Below are 14,495 nucleotides of genomic sequence, written 5' to 3'. Positions count from 1 at the left end.
ACTCGCTGCATTCACTTTACATATTGTTTAATGGTCTTTATCTACATCCAACAGGGCCTCATTACCCTTTTTTCTTTTTTCCTTGTTTACCATCTACGTACCTCTACAATCACAACAATATGGTATGTTGATTATATTATATGTCACCACTGTTTGGTTTGATTATGTACCATCGATTCATTGTATGTATATTGCTTATAGACCTGCCCTGATGAAGGAAATATTATTCCGAAATGCATTGGCAATTTTCATGGTCTGATTGAAAAAACATATATGACGGTTTCCTCCTAACTAAGGATTTATTAGTGACTTTTCATCGCATGATATGTATATAATTTTCTTATTCAAATTCTCGGTGGATAAACCAATTTTGGAAAACAATTGAATCTCAAGACTATCATTATTTTCTATTAAAAATAATTTTTACTTTTTACTTTTGAAAGCAACTTCGAATAGATTCAACTACCTACACACCCTGCTGGGGTGCTTTTGTGAGCGGCTGTGTGATCTTGCTTTCCACTTGGTCTTCTGCTTTACATGTATTTTAGATTTGGGTGTCTCCAAATTTGTCACAGCCAGCTCCTTTTGAACATTTGAACACCGATTGTACAAACAAGCAAATCTATTGCTTACAACTTTTTGAAAATTGGACGAATGCGGGTTCAACAATTAAAGTGGTGCCCACTCATCTTCCCTCTTGTTTATCTTTCTACCCAACAATTTTGGGAGCAAGGTGTGTGCATCTCCAGCCTTTCCCTGTGAAACCTGGTCTATGTGTTGATGGGATGTACTACATGCAAGGGAGCATTCCTGGTGAGGCTGATAATGCAGAGGACGTTTTGCAACAATGTCCCAATTCACCTTCAGAATCTTTCCTACGGATACATGCCCACAAGACAGATAAGATCAAGGGACATAGCCTTAGGCTGCTAGTACACAGCAATGTGGCAACGACCACAACGGAACAAAACTAACACCTCTTTGTGCTCAGCTCTGCAACAATCACCTCCAACCGCTTCATGGATGAATCAAATTACTAGAAAGAAATTCCTTAAGGAGCTGAAAACATCTTTTTAGTTTGGGCTATTAGGTGGCGCATAGGCCCCACCTATAAGCCAACCTATTGTATTTGAGTACAGGTAGGAGGGGGGATAACATGCGAGGAGGGACACAAAACTTCTGGGTGGTGTTTGGTTATTACCCACCCATTGATGGCCCATGGCCATGCTAATCCCTATGGACATTCCTATCCACAACTAGACGCTCCTGGCCCTAAACACAACCTCCAGGGATCCCTTTGAGCAGTAATATAAAACTGTAGCTTTCTATTTTTTTTTCCAAGCAGTCTGTAGAATATTAGTGGCTTAACTGCAACTGTAAATGGCTACTGGTGCAATACAACATTCCCAACCAAGTGTACCTTCAGCCACTTCATCTATACCATATTACTGCTCAAAACAAGCATTTGAGAGGTACCGACATCATATGCCCAGGTAATCGCACCATTTTCCAGCTGCTGTAATCTTATAGCCAGGTAGTACCATTATATCAGTGATTAGCAAGTGCCTGTAGCATTCCTACCCAAAGGCCCAAACTGTTGGCTTTGCCAATACTTGTTTCAATCGAGCCTTCTGTCTATAACTGACTAATGAGTGGGTACTCACCCCTCCGAGAGAGAGAGAGAGAGAGAGAGAGAGAGAACCCCATTGTCCAATGCATCACCCTGATTGTTCTAAACTCGGAATCCTCAACATTTTGTGGTTAATGGGCACTGTATCAATTGAAATGGTCAGCAATACCCGAAAGTCAATTCAACATATCAATTTGTAAATGTTGCCAAACACAAACTATTGTTGTAAAGAATATATACCTTGCAAAAGGTTCCTGTACTCAGCACGGTTCTGTAGACAGACATAATAACACTCATCAATTGTTGAAAATCAATGATCCTGTAGATCGCTGTTCCGAGTTGCTTATCGCTTGATGCGCTTTGCCCTCTGGAGTGAACTGCACTGAGAATGGGCGTGTGTGGCTGGCTGACATACCCCGGCGCAGGCATGGAGGGGAGGCGAGAGTTGGCCTGCTGCAGCATGCTGGGACCTTCTGTGCGCTCCCCCCACCTGTCGCTTCACCCTGGTGCAGTGTGTTGTAAATATCTCGGGAACGGTGCGTTCTAGGGCTTTGAAATGTGGTTTGAGCCTTTGATCTTTTGTTCCTTGTGTCGAGAGGCTTAAAATAAGATTTGCCCAGTCCTTCTACTGTCTCATGTCTCAAGGTGCTGATTCCGGGGTGGGGTGTCCAAATGTCATGTAGCCTGTAATGTCTGGAGAGTCTTAACAGGTAACTATGCAAAATTTGGTGCAGATTGGTCGAATGGTGTGCAGTTGTAGAAGGAACAAACTAACAGATGTTATGCTTTATATATAGGGAGATAGATATTACTGCACATATACTTACCTCAACTGTAATTATATCCCTGGTAATGTGGCTTCCTCCCCATTTTTCATTACCTGGGGAAAGCAAAACAGTATAGCTCGGAAATCTCGTACAGCCTAGAAATTGACCAAAGGAGGGGAATGGGGGAGCCGTGGGTGATTGACTCAGTGTGTGCTGCCGGCAAGACTCTCAGCGTAGTGCTCCCTCTTATCGTAGGAGTGCCACAGAAAGCACTGCAGCTGGCACAGCTACCATTCTCGCCGGAGCTGCACCTGACGGGGTAGCTTGGGTTCTCCAACATCCCAGGCACACCTGTCCCCGCTCCTTACTTTAAACCCAGGTCGCTCGAGGCACTTGCGACCCAGGTCCATGACTCCGCCCACCGATGCTGCACTGAATCTTCACTGGGCCCCACCTGGTAGAGCAATCTGGTCTTGACATGAAAAACTCCACCATCCCTCCGGCCGCTGCTTCGTTTCCTTATATCAAGACCTGCTTCTCCCTCGCGATGTGCTCCCTCTTTGAAAAACAAAACCACAAACCTTGGCATATAATAGCTTTATAGATCCGCCCTCTTGCCATGCAGGGAGTTATGGGCTGTAGGCCTTTAACTTAATTCTCGGTACAGCCCTATGTTCTAGGTCTATAAAGCACAATTACAGACCTAGTTCAAGTGAATTATTTACTTAATTTGAAATTAAGGTGGTGTTTCCAGGGTTTTGAGGTTCACCACTGAAAACACGCAGGTGAGGCTGGAACATTGCCGGTAGCATTTGGATGCATTTTCCTGCTCCTCGGGCTAGTAACATTGATCATTGATCAGAGACCTATAGGATTTAAAGATGACTTTACTGGCAATTTGGGGATCCCTGCATGAAATTCTTGAACCTGTGATTGGTAAATGGCTTATTTCAAGGCATATTCGGCCAGTGATACCTGCGGGAATTTTAAAGGAATAAGAGACCACATCATGGTTGGAGGGGAGGTTATCAGCCCAGGAACCTTTGGGGAATTTAGTGGGAAATGGTGCATTTTGCAGATCATTGGATCAGGACAATTGGTCAGAGACTGACAGCCAGTATTTAAAAACCACTCACTGGGGGATTTGGAGAAGCAGCCCAGAAATGTTTAGAAAATGTATTGGCAAATATTTTATTTGAACGTACATCTAGCCAATATCATTCTGCACTTTATTGTGTTAAAAGAACACTTTACAGAGAGTGGGGAGAAGGGGCTGAGATTTTGGCAAATGCAGTTAATAATTGTGCATTTCATACCTCACTTGGTCTGAGACTGACAGGTTGAAGATCACTATGGAGGCTGGATTGATGTTCTCCCCAGAAATGTTTGGAAAATGCAGCAGCACATTTTGTGGGGGCTTTATACACTTTCATTTTCTATTTTCAACAGTGCTTACAAGCAGAAAAAAAGGATAAAAGCGTTACTGCCCCCATTCACACCCATGAGTGAAATCCACCCCCCCCCCGAGACTCACTTTACAACACATGCACATCTTAAACATGTCCTGCATCATAATCAGAACGTTGCTACTCGTCACATGTAACAGGCACGAAAACAATGCAAAAGGTGCACCTCCAAGCACACCTAGCATGTAACATTGGCCGAACCCAATCAACATATCATTGCTAGTTTTCAAGAGCCACTTAGAACTGCATTATCAGTTTTCATAAATCCCAGTTAGCACATCAGGGCCGGTTTTCATTACGCACATTGTAGATCATAGCCTGTTTTCATGATCCCCAGTATGTATTACATTATACCCAGTTTGTACTTCACAGAGACAATCCATTATGCCCAGAAAGAACAGATGTTAGATATCTTTATAAACAGTTAATAATCATAGCAATAATGTTCTCTCTCTCTCTCTCTCTCTCTCTCTCTCTCTCTCTCTCTCTCTCTCTCTCTCTCTCTCTCTCTCTCTCTCTCTCTCTCTCTCTCTCTCTCTCTCTCTCTCTCTCTCTCTCTCTCTCTCTCTCTCTCTCTCTCTCTCTCTCTCTCTCTCTCTCTCTCTCTCTCTCTCTCTCTCTCTCTCTCTCTCTCTCTCTCTCTCTCTCTCTCTCTCTCCTCCCCCCCATCCCCCCGCCCCCGGGGATGGCCCCACAAGCAGAAAAAGGTACAAAAGAGGCAATTGGGGTACACTTTTCAAACAAGTCGGGTTCTGTGTCGCTATAATCACTAATACTACAACACAGACAAGAGGAGGAGAGGAAAGGGGAAGAATAGATCCAAACATTCAAGGAGACCCAAAATAATGTCTTCTGTTATTATAGCGCTCTGAGACCTATGTGTGTATAGCGCTATATACGAAATACATTATTATTAAAGAGGGTGACTCGAGAGAGAGAGACACTCTCTCTTCAGGGCCAGGTCCTCACAGCCCAGCTCTCAGTAGTTCTTCACTCGCAACACTCGTGAAAGAAAGCCAGTTAGAGAGCTGCCCATCTCTTCAGAGGCACCTTTCTCACATCCCGGTCTAGTCAATCTGTTTTCTAGGAAATCACTTCAGAGGCTCTCAACATCCCTCTTTTTTTCCGAAACCCTTTTCTCCCAGCACTTCTTAGAGCCTTTGTCTGCCACAGACTTTCTTCTCGCCATCTCTTCATCACCGTCTTCTCACAGCACTTCTACAGCATAGCACATCCCTTCTCCTGCTACTCTCACACTCTCTCTAACATCACTTCTCCTCAAAGCTCCTCATAGGCCCTCTCTTCCAAGCACCTCTGCCCTAGAACTGGTATCCATCATGGCAGAGACAATGCATCTCTCTCAAAGCCCCTGTTTCTTTCAGAGTCCTCCCCCAATCCCATCAGAATATCCTCTGCCAGCACCAAGCATCTTTCTAAGATTCCTTCACACAGCACTTCAGAATCCTGCTCCATCCCTCTCCAAGTTCTTCCCCATGAAAGTCCCTCCCTCTATGCACAAAGTGCTTTACTTTCTGAACCCCTCTGTCCCTGAGCGCTTTCCTTGATAAGCCCTTCACAGCACCTAGAAGACTCTGGGTCTCTTATAGCCACTCCTCTCTTGCATCTCCTCTCACAGTCACTGTTTCAGAAGCCCCTCTCCACCAGAAACCCTATCAGAGTCCTACTCTTCTGAAGCCCCGCTCTACCAGAGCCCTTGCTTCACAGCACTATTTTTATTTGCTTATACCGCGCCGAAAGCCTGCAGGCATCAGGGCGCAAACTTGCACTTGCAAAGGGGATGGGCGCTCTTTGCAGTAACCTTCCATCTTCTTCTAGAAATGGCTTGGCCTTGGAAGCGGTCAGGGTCTGCCCAGGCCAACCTGTGTTAAGCCCAGGCCCGGATTAACATAAATGGTGGCACACAATTTACAGTCCTGGTTGGCCACCCTGGCTCATTGTGTAATGCAACCTATTCAGTGTTCGATGGAGACAGGCATCCATTATGCCCAGTTAGCAATGCATGCCCATTACCCCCTTAGCAGCTCTTACCTCAAGCTGCTGAAAGAAGGGAGACCAAAGTTCAGCTCATGCCTAGCACAGCCTGTTGCTTGACTGAATCGAGACCACAGGGAGGTGCATGGGCAAGACCCCCTCCTTACCTCCTGCCGGCCAATAGAATGCACCTCTGGGGGATATTTGTGAGCAATTTCAAGAGCGGTATCAAGGATGGTTTGGGTTCCTGAACACATTAGTGGGCTGAAGGTCACACTGATAGGCCACACAGAGACCAGCCCATGCGAGAACATTCATTGCACCAATAAAGCAGGTGCAGCTTTGCAGGCTCCTAAATCATGCAGTGTCCTCCTTTAGGTGCAGCCCAGTTGTGTGAGCAGCAGCCGGCAGGCTACAATTTGGGTTTTCACTTGCGAGATACATGTTGGGGGAGCACTGGTCTACACTGCCCCTCAACCACATCCTACATCTGACTGTCTGAATCAGCAGATGAAGAACACAGCTGTTTGCTTAATGTGTTGAACCCGTTTCTAGATGGAAAGGACGGATCAGCCACGAGTAAACATGTCTTAACTCTTAATAAATGAATGGATATCCAGAAAGTTCGACTTACCTCAAATGTTCCCTCATCTCTGTAAGAAGGGAAATTCTCCACCACCATTTGCATCAGTCTAAGTGCACTCTTTTCACTCTTTTTCACACAGTTGAGGTAGGACCCTCCAAATTTCTCAATCATGATGTTTCCCGTTTCGTGGAGAACGCGCAGCCTCTCTTCCATCAGCGGCATAGGAATGTTTGTATCCGAACGCATCACATGCCTGAGCTGGTCTAGGGTTATGGTGGCATAGTAGGAGGCACTGGTGATAGGTATGCCTGAAAACAGGAGTGAAGCAGCAGCATGAGTTAGCAAGAACCTAACAAAAAAGAGTTGATTAAATTATTAAGCAAGGAAAATCTATATTTTTTTTTAAAGGTTTGTATTGCTAAAAACTCTCATTGGAGGGATCTGGTTCAAATACATGGTGACTGAGCACAAATGAGAAGCATCTTGGAAACACCCGATTAGGACTTACACAATGGCTGGTATTGGGTAAGGGAGATCAAAAGCTTCGATATATCCAGATACATTTCCCCTTTAATTCTGTGAACCAAGACCCAGAATTATCACTGGCCATAACAATGCAAAATGGACGGAGTGGGTCTTGCAGTCACCATGCCAGTCACTATGCCAAATGCAGAAATATGGGCAACCAAGTGACTTCAAAACATGGCAAGTGGGATCCCCTTACCTTGTCCCTCTGTTGTACAGTCACTGTTGACCTGCTAATTTTCGTACAGCCTTCATTTTGCGTCCATGCATTGTGATGAATCCTATGGGTCCCTCACTGAATCCCTGCCTAAAGTCTGCTCCCAGGTGGCCAGAGAAAGGCAGATGCTTCCTGATCCTGACCTTGGTGGTGGTGCTCTGCGGGAGGATCACCTGGGAGGAGAAAAGGCTCGAGAGGTGAGAGGAATCCAGGGGATGAGACACAGTATTTGCCTCATTTGAAGGGGACATTTTTCCACTCCCACAATATATAATGGCTTGTTGCCACCACAACTCATCTGTGGCACGGGTTAATCATCTTAGTGTGGGTGGAATTAGTCAGAGACCATGGATGAATAAAACAGATGGATATCTTTCTCAAATTCAGGGAACTCAGAGATTTGAAAATTCTCCTAACTCCCAAAAGTGCAAGGGAAGGAGGTTTGGGATTGTTAATAGCATTTCATCTAAAAACCTATATTCCTCTTTATCAACCAATCTGATGACTGATTCGTAGACCATTCACTTAGTAAAGGTTATAGGAAATAGAGACCAAAACCTGAATAAGAAAATAGTTAAGAAAACTAACTTTGTGGTTTGGGTCTTCAGCTCCCATAATTCCCTTAGTACTGGGACGAGAAAGAGGGATGCAGAGGAACAAAACTTTAGTAATCAGTTCATTAGTGGAAATTGTCCACACCTGAGGGAGCGTGGGTGGTTTAAATGGCTCCATCAGGTACAGACTGTAGAGAAGCTGGAGAAGTCAGAAGGGAGAGGAGCCAGAGAGGCCGAAACAGAGGAAGTAGTGTATGCTGTGCGGGCTGTGTTTGCAGGTGGAGGTGGGATTAACAGAGCAAGAAGACGCCATGACCACTGAGTATCCTGAGAGGGTCAGTGCCTCTCCTTATCCCCCTTGCAGAGGTTCGGCAGCAGAAAGTCGGCATGGTGGATGTTAAGGAGATTTATCCGTTTTATGCTTAATCCCTTTTCCTAATGAGACCCCAGCACTTTATGATGGGCTTCTGGCCCTTTTCCTTTTTATTCTGAATGAGTGCAGCCTTTTCCCCCTCATTCATTCTTATTTGCTCTGAATTCTGGAACTCTGTTTTCTGTATTTTACCTTTTCTATGCAGTCTGCTTTCCTCCACAAAGGCATCTGTGTTTAACTTTTGCAGCGCACATCACCTAATGTGCAGTGTTGCTGGGAACCCTTTGGGTTCTCCTTTGAGATTATTTGGCTACTGTTCTTAAGGATAGAGGGATACCTTGTATCCTTCCTAAAACTTTAACCTATGAGAGATTAGGACACATCACCTTAAGTGCTCAGGTGATACCTAGTATCCCCCTTTGCTCTGCTCCTGTGACTTTCTAATCACTGTGCCAACCAGTTATGGCTGGTGGCAGTGGACATGTTCTACCAACTATTGTGGTATTTTATACTGCAGACTGTGTTCACAGTCTCAGTTATGCACAATAGGGTCCCCTATGTTCTAACATGGTGGCTCCTTTCTTTTTTGCCATTTCTCGTGTGGTTGTCTTTTGTTAGCCCTTCTTCTACCATTCTTCGAGGGGAAGGTCTGTGTGTGTGTTTGCCTTTTGCAGGAACCCTTGGGTGTCCCCGCCTAGGCTCCAGTGCGTCTGTGAAGGTAAGAAGCAGGGGAAGAGTAACACTACCCTGTCTTTTTTTCTGCCAGAGTGCCTGAATGGAACCAGTTCCCACTGGGGGGGCAGGCTGCCCCTTTCTGTAAACTGCTGAGAGTTTGCTGAGGAATGAGTAGGAAATTCGAATATAAGGTGAGGTTCCTGAGGTAGAAGGCAAGTCGACCACTGGAACAGAAGATCCGAAGCTGAAGACGACCAGAGACGCCTGCAGAACCTTTCAGTAACCGTGAAGCGACCACTGCTGTCCTGACCCAGTTTGCTTATCTATAGAGGTGCTGCGAAGAGGACTCCTCCTTCCCTTTGACTGGGGGGGACCAACTAGCCCCAAGACGAACTGCAGATTAAGCCATCTCCTGAGGTGCTGCGACTCTCCATGGTTGCAGACCGCGAATACAAGAAGATCTGACTCATTTGCAGTGCAACTTCTTGGCATAGACAAATCTGCCCAGAACTTTGGTGAGCTCCAGTTAGACCTGCAGAGGCATGATCCCACTTATCCACGTCCCCTCACCAGAGTGCAGGGCTTCATGGTCATCAACTTTCTTTACGTTATTAACATCGAGAATTTCGATTGTGCACAGGAGTTTACTTGACCCGTTGCAGGACCACTTTGATTCACAATTCTTTGTCACTCTTTTGCTTTTGCCACCTTTCAGTTGGATACCTTACAGAGACCTTCGAATGAGCACCAACGCAGTGCTGGACCACTCTGAACTTTGAAGCCAATATACGATACCTTAGACAATCACTCATTTGTTCTTCAATTTTACTTGCGTTGTTTATCACATAGGCTTCACACACTGTTCTCTTCAGCGTTCATAATACAACGTTGATGCTTGCAACCTTGGCTTAAACATAGACCTGTCTGGTAGTCTCCCCAACTCTCCTGCTGTGCTGACTTCGCTGACGCTGCTTTGTTGTAGGAGCCAAGGACAGTACCACAGCGGCAAGCGATTCTCCCCGCCATGACTATCAGCGCGGGAGTGCCCTGGGTACCTCCGACACACAATGCAGGATTCTTCAGCCTCGTTTCCTGGTCTTCCGTTTTCCACTCTGGAAGACTCCTGTATGTAACGGTTCCTCCTTGAAGACATCAAGGGCACTTCCCTCCTTGCGATCCACTTCAGCTTTACCGTCTTTCGCCTTGTATTAAACTGCCATCTTAGAACTGCTGCTTCATGTGTTTTGCTTTGCTCAGTGTGCTCTTGTGCTCCGCCTTTTATCCATGTGGGGAAGTGTAATGGAAGTCAGGTGTGTGTAATGGTCAGTAAATGCCTGACCATTGTATTGGGACATGTCAGGTATACGGTTTGGTATGTTTTCTCTTATAGCGGGGTGTCCGTGGGAAAGTGTTTGTGTTGCAAAATGTGTTGCAAAATGGGGTGCAGGGGGATTTAAGTTCCTAGGTATCCTGCTTGGAATGATGGGGGTAAAGGTGTAACAGGGAAGGGGATACTGTGTCTCGTCATCCGGTGTCCCATCTCCACTCCCCGAACACCCATCAGCCAGGTGATCCTCCTGCACCGGTCCACCCTCAGGAACTGGATCCAAAAGCGCTGGCCATGTCCTGGCCACCTGGAGGACAGAACCCTGGGGTCTAGCGAGTGAGACACCTTGAGGTGTCTCACAGTACTTCCCTACAGCTCACATCCTCCTCCTGAGATAAGCTTGGCTGCTTTGCTATTCTACCAAGATCCTTTGGGTAGTACACACTATTACCTGTATGCCAAGGGACAGTTTTCTAGAGTCTTACATGAAATGGGCTTTAGGAAAACTCCCCTAACAGTGAAAAAGCAGAGATCTTCGGTGACTGGGTCACGCAGGAGATTCGTAGGAGCTTGGGAGGCTCTTAGTTGGGGGGCGGCGGTGAAAGCGAACGACAGGGAACTGTTTGCCGGGTCCAGTAGAGCCACAGAAGCTAAAGACCAGCGAGTACTAAGCGATACTGGCATACCTGGTCAGTCGCCCACTGGCGAGTGGGACCGGAGCGCTCAGGTGTTGCTCGCATATGCCAAGTCAGCTGCATCGTTCGCCTGCGAATGACAGAGCCACGTCTATGGGATCTTGAACTATCAGAAAATCACTGAATTAATGAAACAAAGTAGCTGTGTAGTTCCTTGTGCGAGTTTGTGGAGATACCAACAACCCGGTGGGGAAATATTAAGAACTAAGGCATGCAAGCAATGCCAAAGCCAAAAGAAATATAAACCTGGGCAGTTTGAGATCACCAAGCATTGCCAAGTGCCAAAGGAGAGTAATACGAATTCCAAGGGTTGTAGTAAGGAATGCTCATATGTTGAGAAGAATGTGCTTAATCTAAACTCACATTGCCAAAACCAAGGCAGAAGCAGGAAAATACTTTATCCTGACCACTATTTTGTTATTGATGCAGAAGGGTAAGAAAGGTGGAAAATAGGCTGCCCTTCTGGGAGAAGCTATCTAGAGGGATAGGAGCATAGTTTGCAGAACAGTCCCAATATGGATCAATGTGAATGTTCCATTACCTGAAAGCTGTTATTGTGCATTGAAGCACTTTTCTGTTTTGGTTGTTGAAGTAGACGGGCAGGCGAGTATATCCGTAGGGCAAGAAGTGATTGCCCATAAGATACCTGGTGAAAGGGTAAGCCAGGTGGTATCGGGTGCAAGTGCTGAAAAGTGGTACCAATAGAAAACAACATATTGAGTTGTGACATTTGGGGAAGAATTGTGAAAGCTGGCTGAAGGAAAGCTATAATTCTTCCTGCAGTTAAAATTGTGGTAAATCATCTTGACCAAATTATTTGTTCTTACTACAAATGTTAAACAGTTCTTATTCCAGAATGACAGAGTTTACAAGAATTGTGGTAAACTATCCTGATCAAGTTATTTGTTGTTGCTGCAAATGTGAGAACATTCTTATACCAGGAGGAGTGCAATCATATATGTTTCTCTTAAGACGCTTCATTGAAGTAACGGAACTCAGTGAACTGGAGTGCAAGAACTTAAGAACTGTATTGGAACTCTGTGTTAAACCAGATTTTCTTGTTCTTCCTTTGAACTGTGGAGATGACCTTTATATTGATCTGGGGAAGGGAAGTTCACCCAGACTGTGACAAGAGACATTGATCATTTTGTGAATCAGGTCATATGTTATATATTGTTGAATTGAACTGCCATAAATTTCCTTTTTGCTTTGATTGTTATACAAGTGTGAGGGTTAGATATCCCTTGGTTAGAGTGTTTCCTTTAGTTTATTTTAAGCAGGGAAATCCTCATCAGGGTAGAGATAGTGAGGTGTTTATCCAACCGTTTTATTTAATAATATGGCTAAAGTTCAAAACTCTTTATTTACAAATGTGGCCACCTCACATTTCTGACCCCTAAGAGTCTCTTGGTGCACCTTCCATGTCAGCATGTTTGCGTTCAGGATGGTGGGTACATCCGTCAAACTGAACAAGTGACAGTATTCCTCTGCCCTTCCTTTCATTTTCCATTTGGTTAATTTTCTTTTACTTTCTCACCTAAAATGGGCGATACCGCCTGTGATCCTTTTTTTCTCTCGCTGCCCCTCTGCCGCTCCATGCCCACGCTTCCCCTTCTCTTCAAACTGCACATTCTCCATTTGTGCTAGCAAACACCAGCCTAGGATCATAAAGCATCGATCCCAGCATCACTCTTGGTGGCATATTACCTGACAGAACAGCATGGTCCAGATCTGAAGTGGTGGGCAATAGAGAAAGTGTCAGGAAAAGACAGCCGTAATGTAGCCAATAGTCGCTCTCAGAGAGAGCAATGGTGGATGTAACAAACAGATAGCCACATTAATGTATTGAACAGGAGGAATGGAATCAATTAGGACGAGTTTCTTAATTCCTACACCCCTAACTTGAACTTTTGGGTTATTTTGATTCTTTATCCGACCCAAGTGAAGCACACAGGACTAAGGGGTGCCGCCATTTTCTACAGCATTTCCAGGTGTCATCACATGCTGGCAACCCTAACTGCAGCCCTGTGCGTTGACATGTCCCTATTATTTAGAGCAGACGCTGCAGGGATACATTTATTGCCTTATGCAATTTTTTATATTGTCAGTAAGGTTGTTTCTATCCCATGAGTATTACTTCATATGAATATTGTTCTATGAACTCATACGCCACCTTTTTTTCATTTTGAGTGGGTTTTTCTAACCGTTGTAGAGCTTAATCAGTGATTAGACGTGGTTGTGCTGGCTTACTAAAGTACACCATTGTTAAAGAGTTAGCTTGCATCTAAATCACTTGAATAAACATTGCTCCTTTACATGGGAACATGAAATCTCGAGACTTTAATTGAAAACAAAGCGGCCCTTGACATAGGAGACGCCAACTCGTGGCCACATTGTATCCAGAGCGGGTTCTACTCAGATGCGGTAAGTCAGCTGTGCCGCTCGTAAATTGTAATTGATTCCCCTTTGAGGGAGTACACATTCAAGTATAACGTTACTTACTGTACTAAAATTATCTCATCGTTAGTCACATAACAGCGGGTAGAGATAGACAGTTAAATCTATTTTCACTTAATTCTAGATGCCACCGAACTGGCGAAAAACAAATTGTTAAATTTATGTTTCAATACCAAACTTTTGGAATCCAATCCATCAGGCGCCCTTGTGTCGCAACATTTTCACCTCTGCATTTTACCCAATGAAGCAGCCAAGGATTCTAGCCATAGACAAGGTACACACTTTTCTTAATATATGGGTTGTATATTTTTCTTTAACATAACAACAACATTTGGGTTTTAATCCAAGTTGTAGGTTCTGTTTTTGCAGGAACCTTTGGGTCTAACATCACTAAACGGAATCACAAGACAAAATGAGTCTGTATTTCTAAATGAGAGGCAATTCTTTTCCCTCCTAATAAACTACGGTACGTTAAAGCGTTGTGGCAGATATCTAGACATAGCCTAGAATGAAATGAAATGCTGTAGACTAATATACGTGTTTACCATGATCACCCTTTAAGTTGTCGGATGTCAGATGATAATATAAGGGAGACTATTCTTTGCTTGATCCCTGAACACAGAGTCAATAAGGAGACACCAAATGAAGAATCATTTGAGACAGCAACTCTTGTCAATCACATGAAGGGAGGTAACCTACTAGCTCGTTTGGTCCGGAGTAAGACGGTTAATGTTATTAAATATGGTTTTGTACCGTCAAAACTAGCAATAGGAAAGATACCATTCACTTAATGGGAATCATTATTTCTATGTTTCAAAGGGCTATAAGTCACCCAGCACCCTTGAGCTCCATATCCTTGTACACTTATGTATTGTTTTTTTCTCTACCATTTTGTATTTGTTAGGGGGTTATTCAAGCCCACCATTTTAACATTTTGTATTCAAAATATTAATTGTAAACTATTTCAGAACTGATATAGGTGGTTGCTAGCCCCAGATCAGTAAAGTGTCTCCTACTACAGAACATCTTGCAGGATTAGAATGGGTGTAAGCAATCTGGTGCACAGCCCCTAAAATGCAACTGTTCTGAAAAGAAGTTCGGTCATTGATATAGGAAATATCTACGAGCCGAAAGATCCACTGGAAAGATTAGCTAACGTAGACAATGGAGAAGTCTACCCCGTGATTTCTCCAAAAAGCAAATTAATCGCACAGCTTTGGTGGGCCACAAG

At 44.5% G+C, this 14,495-nt stretch overlaps 1 protein-coding gene across 3 annotated transcripts in view; it reads right to left on the bottom strand.

Moving 5' to 3' along the window:
• The window catches only part of LOC138488465 (queuosine 5'-phosphate N-glycosylase/hydrolase-like), a 212,017-nt gene that overhangs the window by 37,595 nt on the left and 159,927 nt on the right, over nucleotides 1-14,495 (bottom strand). For all 3 annotated transcript variants that reach the window (XM_069615440.1, XM_069615442.1, XM_069615441.1), the window contains exon 3: nucleotides 6,490-6,749. In XM_069615440.1, the coding sequence (XP_069471541.1) occupies nucleotides 6,490-6,749 (260 nt within the window). The remainder of the gene's footprint in view (nucleotides 1-6,489; nucleotides 6,750-14,495) is intronic.

Source organism: Ambystoma mexicanum, chromosome 9 (genome assembly GCF_040938575.1).
Source record: "Ambystoma mexicanum isolate Mex_15411 chromosome 9, UKY_AmexF1_1, whole genome shotgun sequence".
NCBI lineage: Eukaryota > Metazoa > Chordata > Amphibia > Caudata > Ambystomatidae > Ambystoma > Ambystoma mexicanum.
Note: the sequence above shows the minus strand (reverse complement) of the source record. Positions and strands in the feature narration are given on the sequence as shown.